General features: G+C 38.0%; 1 protein-coding gene across 1 annotated transcript in view; it reads right to left on the bottom strand.

Annotated features, from left to right (window-relative positions):
- Positions 1 to 12,443, bottom strand: part of LOC127447169 (integrin beta-like protein 1) — an 80,790-nt gene extending 68,347 nt beyond the window's left edge. Inside the window, exons 1-2 of the mRNA XM_051708797.1 lie at positions 12,222 to 12,443; positions 10,630 to 10,832 (exon numbers count right to left, since the gene is read on the bottom strand). Of these exons, the coding sequence (XP_051564757.1) occupies positions 10,630 to 10,832; positions 12,222 to 12,313 (295 nt within the window). The 5' untranslated portion in view covers positions 12,314 to 12,443. The remainder of the gene's footprint in view (positions 1 to 10,629; positions 10,833 to 12,221) is intronic.
- Positions 12,444 to 12,834: the final 391 nt, after the last annotated feature.

Below are 12,834 nucleotides of genomic sequence, written 5' to 3'. Positions count from 1 at the left end.
GGAAGAACCACAACATTTTCTTGTTCCCAGACTTTGCGAATTCGACAAGAGAGAAATGTGATCGATTCAAGGAATGCAAGAAACGCTTACATTAGTGGAAGGTCGCTTTTGCACTGATGTTCCTGGCCAAATTGAGAATAGATACTAAGGATAGCCGCAAAATATTTACAAGCCCACAGCAAGCGATGTTCTTTATAAAGTCAATGGAATGAGCAAGTCATTGTGTGATGCTCTCGATGCAGCCGAGTGGGCCTGACTCACTGAACATTCACTTGCCTGTCCGAGGAAACTGAGCACCTTTTGTGTTTCTTTTTGTGTTGGTTGCACCTAGCGAGTATGTTTTGAGGAATAACTCTACTTCGGGACAGTTTGTGGATGAATCTGCACGTTCTTTGTGCAGATTCAGCCAATTGGCTGGAGTTTGTTTTATAGATTATTTTCTGTTGTGTTATTCTGTCTCACAAAATTTGTAGAGAATCACCAGACTTGAGCAATCCGACGGCAAAGTTGTCACAGGGACTCTCGTAGGCGTACATGGACTGTTTGAGTTTAGGTGGATGCCAGTTGGCGCCGTCGTGCGTGGTGTTAATGCACATGTTTTTCTTTTTTCTGTATTTTGTTTGTTTTGTTCTGGGGGATGTTCGGGGGTTGACTGTTGCACCAATGTTGGAATGTGGTCTTTATAATTTTATTTTTGACACACAATCTATTTTTTCTCATGTGTCAAATTGTCAAATGTTAATATTAGCAGATTGTCTCTCTCCACTTGGAATGTGAATGGATAGGGGCACCCCATAAAAAGAAGGAAGGTTATTTCTTCAAGAAACGCATCTTTCCCCGTAGGAAGATGAACAGTTTGGGAAGATATGGGGTGGACATGCTTTCTTTAGTGCTGGCTCAACTAAGAGCAGGGGAGTGTAATGATATGCAGACTCAGAAGCTTGAGATGAACCCAGGTGTGGGAGTTTATTGGACAGGATGCTGAAAAAGCAGGTAAGCAGGCACGGTAAGTGTTCAGGTATAGTACAGAGTCTTTGGAGACAGTCTAGGATCAGACAGGGAACCAAGGCAGAAGGCACAAATCTACAAGAGTAGATTATTAAAACAACAGGTGCCCAAACAGGTAACTTCAACATCAAACAGGATCACAGGTAAGTCACGTGCATAGATATTGGAGCAGGTAAGTATAACAATGTGTGCCCAAACAGGTAACTTCAACATCAAACAGGATCACAGATGAGTCACGTGCATAAACAGTGGAGCAGGTAAGTATATCCAAACACACAGTATTCTCAGCGTTCTCAAAGTCACGTTTCCTGAGCATTCAGAGAAGCTGGTGGTTGAACAGGTAAGTTTCAAACAGGTCAGTAGATATGCGGTAAACTTGAATATCACAGAAGTCACTTATCCGGGTAAGTAGATAAAGCGTTAGCACCAAATTTGCAGAATAACTCCTCTAGTAATTTCCAGAACCGATCGTAGAAAATTCATTTACACAGAGAAGCAGTTTTTACTGTGGCTGAGCAAGGAGGAAGTCCGAGGTACCTCACAACAAGGCTAGACGCTGACAGAGTGTGAGAGTGAGGTTTAAGTGCAAGTTTTAACGAGGTGATAATAAGCTGCAGGTGCACGTGTTTAAAACTTGGGTGAGTGAGAGCGGGTGACTGACGGTGAGGGAGAGCCCGGTGCGCTCGTAACAGGGAGACATTACATTGATAAGTAAACATCTACAATTCAAATGTCTCAAACAGATTAAAGATAAACTAAGAAGAGTCATTATTATTTTAGCCAAAATTCAGGGGCAAAGGTTGATTTTGGATAATATTTACGCACCTAATGCTGATGATCAGGGCTTTTTTATAGATCTTGAAGGGATGTTGCAAGCCACTGGCACCCCTCATGATATAATATTGGAAGGAGACTTTAATCTTTTGATGGACTCAGTCCTTGATCATAGTGAAGCAAATGTGTGTAAGCCCCCTAGAGCAACATTGACACTTCACAGGATGTGTAAAAATCTTGGTCTTACAGATATTTGGAGACTTTTGAACCCATCTGGTCGGGACTATACATTTTTATCATCAGTCCATAAGATTTAGTCTAGAATTGATTTTTTTTATATATCTAAGTCCCTCATTTCATTTGTTGTGGATTGCTCAATTGGAAACATCTTAGTCTCAGATCATGTCCCGGTGAGTTTAGAGGTTTTGCCACATATAAATTATATAGTTGGTGCTTTATTGTATCCCTTTTGAAAAATCCTGAATTCCAACAAATGTTAAAGGCTGAAATCAATGTTTATGGATCAATGGAGATCAACTGGTCCTCGGTGTCCTCTGTGGGCGTGGCTTGGGAGGAACTTAAGGCGGTTCTTAGGGGTCGGATCATACAGTATGCATCATTCATCAAAAAAACCAAAGCACGAGAACTCGTGGAGTTGGAAGGGAATATTAAAAGTGACGAGGCAGAGCTGAAGTGCCGAATGTTGTCTGATGGCCTCAGAGAATTGACCCAATTGAAATACAGATATAATACTATTTTGTTGCGGAAGGTGTAGTTTTGGCTATTCAGGGCAAGACAGTCATATTTTGAGTCGGGGGACAAAGCAGGGAAGCTTTTGGCTAGATATATAAAGCAGAGAGAGTCTTTTTTTACCATTCCCTCAGTGAAATCTGTTGTTGGTGAAATATATACCTCAGCCATTGATATTAATAATGCTTTTAAAGAATTATATCTTGATCTTTATAGTTTCACGTCTTCGTCTACTGATGAAGATACTGGAAATTTTGTGGAACCATTAGAACTCCCTAAACTGACGACTGAGCAAAAAAAAATTATCTTGATTCTGAGATAACCTTGGAGGAGCTTGACGAGGTAATTAAGGCCTTGCCTACAGACAAAACTGGCTCCACTTTGCTAGAAGTTTATACAGAATCATTAAAGAATGGAAAGCTTCAAATTCGGGGGACAAATATATAAAAAATTGGGTTCTGACTGGCGTGATGATTGGCAGACAAATTATTTGAAGGGGATGGAAGTCAGACGGAGCGCCACCATTTCCGGAGTGGTGTGCGGAGATGGGGAGGGTGGCGGCTTATGAGAAGATGATAGATGGAAGGCTGGGGCTGGAGGACTTATTTTTCAGGAAGTGGGGTAAGTAATTGGGAGTTTTGGAGGACTCTAGGGGAAGGGATGAGGAGGGAGATGCTTAGTTTAATTATGCATGTTTATTATATATTTTATTTTTTATTTATTTATTTTTTATTTTATTGTTTGTGTGTGTGTGTGTGTGTGTATTATTTTATGTGACCACAGGGGTGTTCTTTGGGGTAGGGTGGGGTTGGTGTTTGGGGAGGGATGTTAATGAGGGTTAAAAGTTAAATGTTGATTCGGTGTGTATATGTTGTGTTTTTCTCTGTTGTGTTTTTTCTTTGAATCACTAAAACATTTTAATTACAAAAAAGAAAAAAAAAAAGAATGGAAAGCTTCTGCCAACCATGACACAAGCCCAAATCAGTCTGATTCTTAAAAATGACAAAGATCCAAGCGAGTGTAAGAGTTACCGTCCAATTTCCCTGATCCACTAGACATTAAAATATTCTGGCTAACCGATTAAGTAAATTTATGACATATCTTATACAGATAGATCAGGTGGGGTATATTCAGGGTCGCAGCTCTTCTGATAACATCAGGCGTTTCATCAATATCATGTGGTCAGTGGCGAATGATCAGACTCTGAAAAGGCGCTTGATATGGTAGAATGGGATTATCTTTTTAAAATTTTGGAAATATACAGGTTCAGGAATACTTTTATTGGATGAATTAAGTTACTTTATAGACACCCGGTAGCGGCGGTACAAACAAATTGATTAATTCAGATTATTTTACTCTGGATAGGGGCACCCGGCAGGGTTGCCCTCTTTCCCCATTATTGTTCTGTCTTGCCCTGGAACCATTAGCAGCAATGATAAGAAAGGAAGATGATTTTTCAGGGGTGGTGGTGGGAGGTATGGCACATAAGCTTTTGCTTTACACTGATGATATTTTATTATTCATCTCCGACCCCGTAAGATCTATGTCTTGCCTCCACAGAATTATTAATTCCTTTTCTAAGTTCTCAGGATACAGAGTCAGTTGGTCTAAATCCAAAGCTTTGGCAATGACAGCGTACTGTATGTACGCCCAGTAATGGCTTTTCAGTCGGGCCTTCCAGTGGCCCAAACAGGGCATTAAGTATCTGGGCATTTTATTGCCAGCAAATTTGTCTGATTTAGTTGGAGTTAATTTTGACCCCATAATAAAAAGATTTTTGAGCGATGTGGGCAGGTGGGCTTCATTACATTTATCTATGATTGGGAAGGTTAAGGTTATTAAAATGAATTGTTTTCCAAATTTTAACTACCTGCTACAATCTCTCCCTGTTGATGTCCCCCTTATTTCAAGCAATTTGATAGCATAGCGAAGTCCTTCATTAGGAATGGTAAGCATCCCAGATTACATTTCAATAAGTTACATAGGCCGATTGACAAAGGTGGGCTAGGCCTACCCAAGATTTGGTTTTATTATTATGCATTTGGTCTCAGACATTTGGCTCACTGGTTGCTTCCACCTGAGAGAGCCCCACCCTGGTTTTGTATTGAACAGGTAGTTCTTACCCATATTTCGCCATTGCAAAGCCTTTCTATCAAACTAATCAGAGAAGTTAAGTTACACCCCATTATCTCGCATTTGCACTCGATATGGACAAAAGTGTCCAGAGTGTTTAATTCGGACATTTTTTGTTGCCTCGAGCATATGGCAGAACCCAAAATTATGTAATAATAAGTCCCCTTTCTGCTGGTTAGAGTGGATTGTGAGGGGGGTTACTACACTCGGTGACCTATATGAAAGTGCAGTGTTGAGATCTTTTGAAAATTTGGTTCAACATTCCCAGATCTCATTTTTAAAGATATTTACAGCTGCGTCACCTGCTCTGTACTATTTTTGGGAGTAGCATACACCCCCCTAAAGCGGCATGATACTCTGGGAATGGTGATTACTGCTTTTGGAAAAGGTCATGAGGCATCAGTGTATTACTCCCTGCTAATTCAGAGTCTGGGGGATGGAGCTTTAACTTCTATCAAGAGATTATGGGAGAAAGATTTAAACTTGGTATTGGAGGAGGGAGTGTGGGCTAGGATTCTAAAAAACATCAAGTCTGCATCTAGAGATGCAAGGGTGCACCTCAAGCAATTCAAGATTTTACATTGTATAGGCTTGGTCTTAAAGACACACCCACCTGCTGGCAATGCCAACTGGAGGATGGAGACATGGTCCATGTTTTTTGGTGGTGTGTTGAGATCCAGGAATTTTGGTTGAAGGTTCAGAGTTTTGAGTGTGACCTGTTGGGCACTCGGGTTTCGTTTTGCCCCAGACTCTGTGTTTTGGGTGATTATTACAACTGTAATACAATAATACAGATACAGAACAACCACTTTTAGTGTTTGAATCAACCATATCTCTCACTAAATACTGTGTGAAATGTTTATTTTTGCCTTATTTTATTCAGTTGGCATGTAGGAGTTGATAACAGTTTGCTTAATAATCTCATTCCATATCTGGATAATTGCTGCAATATCATAGAGGATAAATTTCCTCCTCTATGATATTGCATTATATTAGTTTTGTACAGTATGTTAACTTAATAGCCAAAATACTTGGACATTCATGAATGAGAATAAACCTGAAATAGGAATTCTGTGTGTGCGATGGTGCGAGAAACGGACGGCGGGAAAATAAATTATGTTCAGTGAAAAGTCAAAAGAAGATCGCAATGTATGTAATTGTAACTATATCACATATTATTAATAAAACATGGGAACTCGTTGCGTGGGCATTTTTTGCCTCCATATTTTGAATTTTGGGGATATATTTGTAAATTTTTGCCCCGAGTCCCCATTAATTTCTGCCACTATTGGCATTGTATCTTTCTAAGGTATTTAAAAGTTTTTTTTAGACATATAGTAGCAAGTAAACAAGATATCCCCACATATATGTCAAACTACATTGTGCTAATGTTTAACACATTTAAAACTTTGCCTACCTTAAAAACAAGAAGTTTAATCAGTGGTTTAACATGTTCAGATGGTTCCCTCATACCTGAATGATCGGCTCCTTTTCAGAATAAAATGAAATATGCAGAAAATCTCAGTATTACAGTTCTTGTATAGTGGCAGAAAGTCTTGAAAATGCTAGAGAAGAGAGGATACTGGCGGCAGTTTATGCAAGCTGCTGTGCTCATGATGCTGGGCCCCGCGATCTTCCGTGGTGCACAGCGCGTTTTAGTATATAAACAGATTTAGCGCTTATTTCTGAATTTTTGGGAAGAAGAAAGTTATATTTTTTTATTATACAAAAAGTTTTTTTTTTTTTTTACTTTGTAATTGTGGTGAAAAATAACCATAGCTAAGTTGAATACTTAATTTTTAATCAACTCAAGTAAAAGTACAATTATTTATTTATACTTAAAAAGGTTAACTCAGGTACTGTAACGAGAGTAGTTGTAATTCTTTACTTTCCACCTCTGCAAGTAAATGGTGACCAAAAAAATCACATAAAGGCAGCATAAAAGTAATCCATACGACTCCAGTGGTGATATCCAAGTCTTCAGAGGTAATATGATAGGTGTGGGTCAGAAACAGATCAATACTTAAGTCCTTTTTTTTTTTTTTTACTATAAATCTCCACTTTCACATTCATATTTGATTCCTTATGTCATGACCCCTTTAAAGTACTCTCTTCTTAGCAAAGACTTCCTGGAATCAGACCTGTAGTATAGCAGCCACATGTTATAAACTTCCTGAATTCCATTTCCCTGAGTGGTCAAGGGAACAACAAAAAGATTCCGGAGTGACAGAATTCCACTGGGACCTGAAAACATGAAATATCACTCATCTGACATACTCACTCAACCCCATCTTAAAAACCAAAATAACTCAAAGGTTTTACAAATTAAGACAATCCATAAAACAAATGTATTTAAAAATAAATGATCAGAAATCTAATGTAAGACTGCTCTTGCTTTCACAAACACCTCATTTCAGTTGACACTTTAGATGTACCTAGTTTTATTCAGCACTCAGCATGTGTTTGATAGAAAAGCCCAATGCATCACACCACAGGACCAAATGAAGGTCAACCTAAGTATAAAAAAATAAAAATAAAAAAAACGAATTTCTACAGATGGAAAAGAGTTACAGAGGAAAAATGACAAGGCAGAGCTGTGCCAAATCTTTCACGTGGCTCTTTAAAAACCCAATTAAATTGTTTTGGTAGAGGGAAAAAATCTGAGAAAAAAGTGGGAGGGAACTGCCACGTTGAGTTCTTTTCCCAAAAACAGATTCAAAGCAAAACCACATAAAACGTGAACAAAACCATGTAATGGCGCTCCAGTTTTTTCCAGGCTGTACAAACATTTTAAATCCCATTAAAATATTTTACATAAACATTTGAATTCTTATAGTATGCCGTGACAACATATATAAAGGAAATATTCACATACTGTAGGTAAATGACATGTAGACTAAAACACGAGATGTGTGTGAACTAAAACAAAAATAGCAACACAGCTGTCAGGTAAAACATTTTGTGGTTACATACTAGTTTTTCACCAGTTTGAAGCCTTATCGCTAGGTCAGGCTGTGTTGTCATTTGTATCTGTTTATCACTGAATAAAAACAGGTGTTTCAAAGCAAAATAATTTATGTCTGCCAGAACAAAAGCAACTGTCTTGACAATGGCTAAGTGGAGGTGGTGATGACCAACAAGTGTTTTACATAAGAATAGAAATTTCTCATTAAATGAGTCACTTATCATGCTGACCTTGAAATGACAAATTAAATTATAAAATACCCTGCCATCCTTGTGTAATAGTTAAAAAAATAAAGAAATTGAATGGAAAGCAAGTTGAAAGCACTGCTGTTCTCACTATATTTATGGTTAAAAAAAAAACAAAACACAATTCCACCTGAAGCTGTTTTTTTAACATTGATTACTGTAAAAAAATAAAAAATAAAAAAAATAAACAAGGCTGGCACAACATCAGAATCCTTTCATGGTTCTAAAAGATCTCCAAACTGTATGATTTGCCATGCAGCTCTAAAAAATTAAATAAAAAATGAGATGCGGGTATTTTGGCAGAGATGTGTATTAAATAGTCATTTTGTTAGTAAGAAAAAAGTTTTAGTCCACATGTGGCATCCATTTTCAGACGATGTAACCGTGAGAGAAACACTATTACCAGCCATGGTCCAAAGCTAGTGAGCTCTTCACTGGCTTGCGACCTGCCTCCACAAATAAATCTGTCTCTCCAGCTTCACATATCTCCATTAGTTGTCCTCAACACCTAGTGTCTACAGATCAAAACCTGGAGGTGGAACAGAAATAGGTGGGCGTTAATTCTGTCTGGTGAATTGCTATTTTCAGGTGTATGGGACAGCAAACTAACGTTACAGCTTTTACAATAGTTTTATAAATTGACTGAATTATTTGGAATCTAAAATATCTTACACTGGATGTGTCTTTAAGGCTGCCCTGAGCAGGCTCTGTGCCTGTCCCTAATTCTGTGTAAAAATGCAACAGCACGAAAAAGCTGTACAAAAATATGACCCACCTAAGCCATAGTGTCAAAGGTGGCTATGATGCTTCTTTGGTTCTGTATAAATTAAATGCAGCATTAGTGCAGCATCATGTCAATGTCATGACAGAGTATATATTTTTAACATTTATAATTTCATATTTTTATGTCATATTTTCATGTTCCTACTATATAGTATGTACACTCACTGAGCACTTTATTAAGAACACTTAGTCCTAATAAAGTGCCTGAAGTGGTCTTCTGCTGTTGTTGTCCATCCACCTCAAGGTTTGATATGTTGTGCATTCTGAGATGCTTTTCTGCTCACTACAATTGTACAAAGTGATTATCTGAGTTACCATAGCCTTTCTGTCAGTTCGAACCAGTCTGGCCATTCTCCGCTGACCTCTCTCATCAACAAGGCATTTCCGTATGCAGAACTGCCGCTCACAGGTTGTTTTTTGTTTTTCGCACCATTCACTTTACACTATAGAGACTGTTGTGCATGAAAATCCCAGGAGATCAGCAGTTACAGAAATACTCAAACCAGCCTGTCTGGCACCAACAATCATGAATTTCATAATTATATTTAAAACAAAAAGCGAGACGAATAGAACAACGAATTGAACAGAATGCAGGCATCTTGTGATTCTTTTTTTTAAAGGTTCTTTAAATTAGACAGCATCTTAAAAGCTCATGCGTGAGATTCTGTAAAAAGTAGCATTTTTACATTCAAAATAAAAATAAAAAAAACAGCACAGACGGACGTAAAAACGTGTTTGGGGTGAACTGCCTCTTAAACGGTGTGTGTTATGCACTTTTGTGGTATAATTGCTGCCTTAGATGCAACATTTTTGCAGTGTTAAAATGGCAAAGCAACAAAATTGTGTCCTAACAAATGTGAATTTTTTTAAAGCTGGCATTTACGTAGTCTACAAATGCCATCAACAGGTTGTGGAGCTGTCGATCAAGGGTTTGATCCACAGGACTCTTAATAAGCTTTACCAGAAATATGATGCTGGACCAGCATCATATTTCTGGTGAAGCTTATTAAGAGGCCTGGTGGAGATACCAGCACAATAGCATTAAATGCAGGGGACCAGCATCCCAAGCATTGCTGGTTGACAACTTTTTTTGTTTGAGGGTGAACAGCATGGCTATGCTGGTCCATCAGTCTAACCAGCACCAAATCAGCCCTAGCCAGCAAAAACTGGCCTGTACCAGCATGGATTGTTTTTCAGGGAGAACAACAATATAGGACTCCAAAAGGCTCTATTGTAACTGGCTGTGTTTGGATAAAGAGAAGCACTGTGAAATTCAAAGGAGCCCCAAAAACGGAAATTCCCTCATTATTTCCTCACCCTCATGCAATCCCAGATGTGCATGACTTTCTTTCTTCTGCAGAACACAAATGAAGATTTTTAGAAGAATATCAGCTCTGATGGTACACACAATGCAAGTAAATGGTGGCCAGAACTTTGAAGCATAACAGTTATCCATAAGACTCCAGTAGTTAAATCTATGTCTTCATAAGTTAAATGATAGGTGTGTGTGAGAATCAGATCCATATTTAAGACCTTTTTCACAATAAATCACCACTTTCACATCTGTAAGTCACATGTGGTGCCTGTTAAGTTTCACTTTCCCATCTGAAAGTGAAAGTTGAGATTTATAGTAAAAAAGCCAAGGACTTAAATATTGATCTGTCTCCCATCCACAGAGCTGAAATATTTTTTTCTAAATAATCATACTTTGTCTTCAGCAGAAGAAAGAAAGTTATACACATCTGGGATGCCATGGAGGTAAGTAAATGGTGAGAGAATTTTCATTTTTATTTTCATTTCTATCCCGCTAACTGATATTCCAACATTCTTACTATAATTTTTTTTTTACTTTACTAAAATAAAGGCCTCCACTTAAGCAGGATCCTGTAACCTGCTGGATTGGATCCTGTTCACAAGTAACTGAGGAGTGAGAGAGAACTGTGAGTTTGGAGAGTTTGTGTGATCTTTTACCTCCACAGGTCTTCCCGTCATAAGTCGGACAGACCCAGTCACGGCATTCACATCGTGGTCCATAAAATGTTCCCGGTTCGGTGACCTGGCATATGCAAATCCCACACTCACACTCGCCTCTCCCACTGCAGATCAACCCGTTGGAGGTCCGACAGCGCCTCAGTGATGATTCAGTGGAGATCTTGCACTTTCCATCCAACTGCCTGCAAGATACAAAGCGTTCACTAACCCCTCTGACCTTTGCCTTGCACATTAAACCTCTGTTCTTCCCCTGTAGGTGAACATATACCAGATGGTGGGTGGGTGGTGGTTTGCAATTCTCCCTTCCACCAGTAATGACAACCAGACTCCATCTCTCTTTCAGTTGAAAAATCTTTTTTGGTTTGTGAGAATCAGATTTGACTGGATTTCCTGTCTATGTATCTTGCAAATTATTTATCTTGTAAACTGATATTTGGAGACAAAGAATAATCCTGGGAGTAATAATAATTAATGTCATGTGGAAATCTCTGCTTCAGTGCAAATGGAGCCATGAATCATGTGATAAGATTCTGTTAAAGTACTCAATCTCACAAAGAAGGATCTTAAAAAAGCAAACATGTGTCTAGAGGAAGACATTGTCCATACAATAAAAACATCTCCAAGAAGAATTTGGAAGAAACAGAATAATACACTTTTAAGGTGATTAATGTTGGTGTACAAATTGAGAACAACAATTAAACACAATGTTAAAAACAACAAAAACATTAAACATATTTGTCCTTTACAACAGTGGCATAGAACTGCTGTAGCTGAATAACAGTGTATGCTGTTAAACAGACTATAAAGCAAATGGTATCAAATTTAAGAACAAGAATTTCATTACAAACCCACTCAAAACAAATGGCAGACTGTATTTCACTGTTTGTTATTTTTCTACCAGAGTTCCCTTGTGAAAAATTTCATTTGGTAGTGTTCTTACATTCCACTCCTGCTTTTCGTCTCTGCAGTTGGCCTTTCTCACATTACACAGTAATAAAAAATACTATTTTTTTTTCAGTTGCTTGGTACTGTATGGTTGCGCTTACATAACAAGTTTGTCAGTCACAACAGCAAAGTTACTTTCTAATTCCCATCTTTGTGCAATGTAGTGAGAGCACACACTAAACATGCTTTTTGGTACATAGGTGATAACATTACAACAATTGTGCACCTGCTATCACTAAACCACCAAATATCGCCAAAGTCAAGTAATTTACAGTTAAGTAATTGTGGAGTGATTAAAAAGGGTTATTAAGCGTGTCTGTTTGTTTTTTTTATCAAGAAAGGACACACTTAAGTTTGAGGTAAAAAATGGTGTGTGTGAGGCACTAATTAAAACAAATAAAACATTGTTGCCACTTTTCCATAGTTGTAAAGAAAGAAAAAAGAAAGAAAAGTAAATAGTTCAAGACATAAACCCATAAGCATAGGACCCTGGATTTCTGTAGCCGTGACTACATAACTCAAACCTTCCCCACTGTGTAAAAACCCAGTCTGTCAGCAAAACTTGTTTGCTAAGTGCACAAAGGAAAAGAGGAAAACAGATAGAAAAACAACTGAGTGTAACTCACCTCTGTGACTGCAGTAAACTTCCTTCAACAGCTGAGAGCAAAATCAGAAGCACAGAAAATAAGACGGAGTTCACCAAAGTCTCAGCATGCATGTTTAGATCCCCACAAGAAACCTGAAGTGAAGTGCCTTCAGGAATTTCCACTTTCCTAAACAGAGGGAGAACGGGCTGGCCAAATCCAGCTCAAAATCTTCAGAGGCCAGCTGCCTGCATTATCCATATGAAAGCCTTTGATTCCTTTTGACTCTCACAGGAGTCAGCATAAGATATATAAAAAAAAAAAAAAAAAAAAAAAAGATGAAACCTTCATCATGGTAATTAAAAACAGTTGCTCACAAATGATTCCAAATTTTACTTTTCATATCCCTGCACTGATTTCCTTTTCTATACCTCACGACTGAAAGGATGTATTATGTTTTTTGTATTTTTGTTGCTCTGTGTTTGGGCATAAAACATGGTTTTAACATTAATTGGGTTATTCCTGGGATTCTGAAATATTTCAGTCCCCAAGAATTTTTAAAGCGGTGGTTCACTAAAATGAAATGTTGAAAGCTTTTTACAAGATGTTCATATGTCCATTATAATGAATTAAAATAATTACAGTATTAAAATAA

This window comes from Myxocyprinus asiaticus, chromosome 10, assembly GCF_019703515.2.
Source record: "Myxocyprinus asiaticus isolate MX2 ecotype Aquarium Trade chromosome 10, UBuf_Myxa_2, whole genome shotgun sequence".
In the NCBI taxonomy this organism is placed as follows: domain Eukaryota; kingdom Metazoa; phylum Chordata; class Actinopteri; order Cypriniformes; family Catostomidae; genus Myxocyprinus; species Myxocyprinus asiaticus.
Note: the sequence above shows the minus strand (reverse complement) of the source record. Positions and strands in the feature narration are given on the sequence as shown.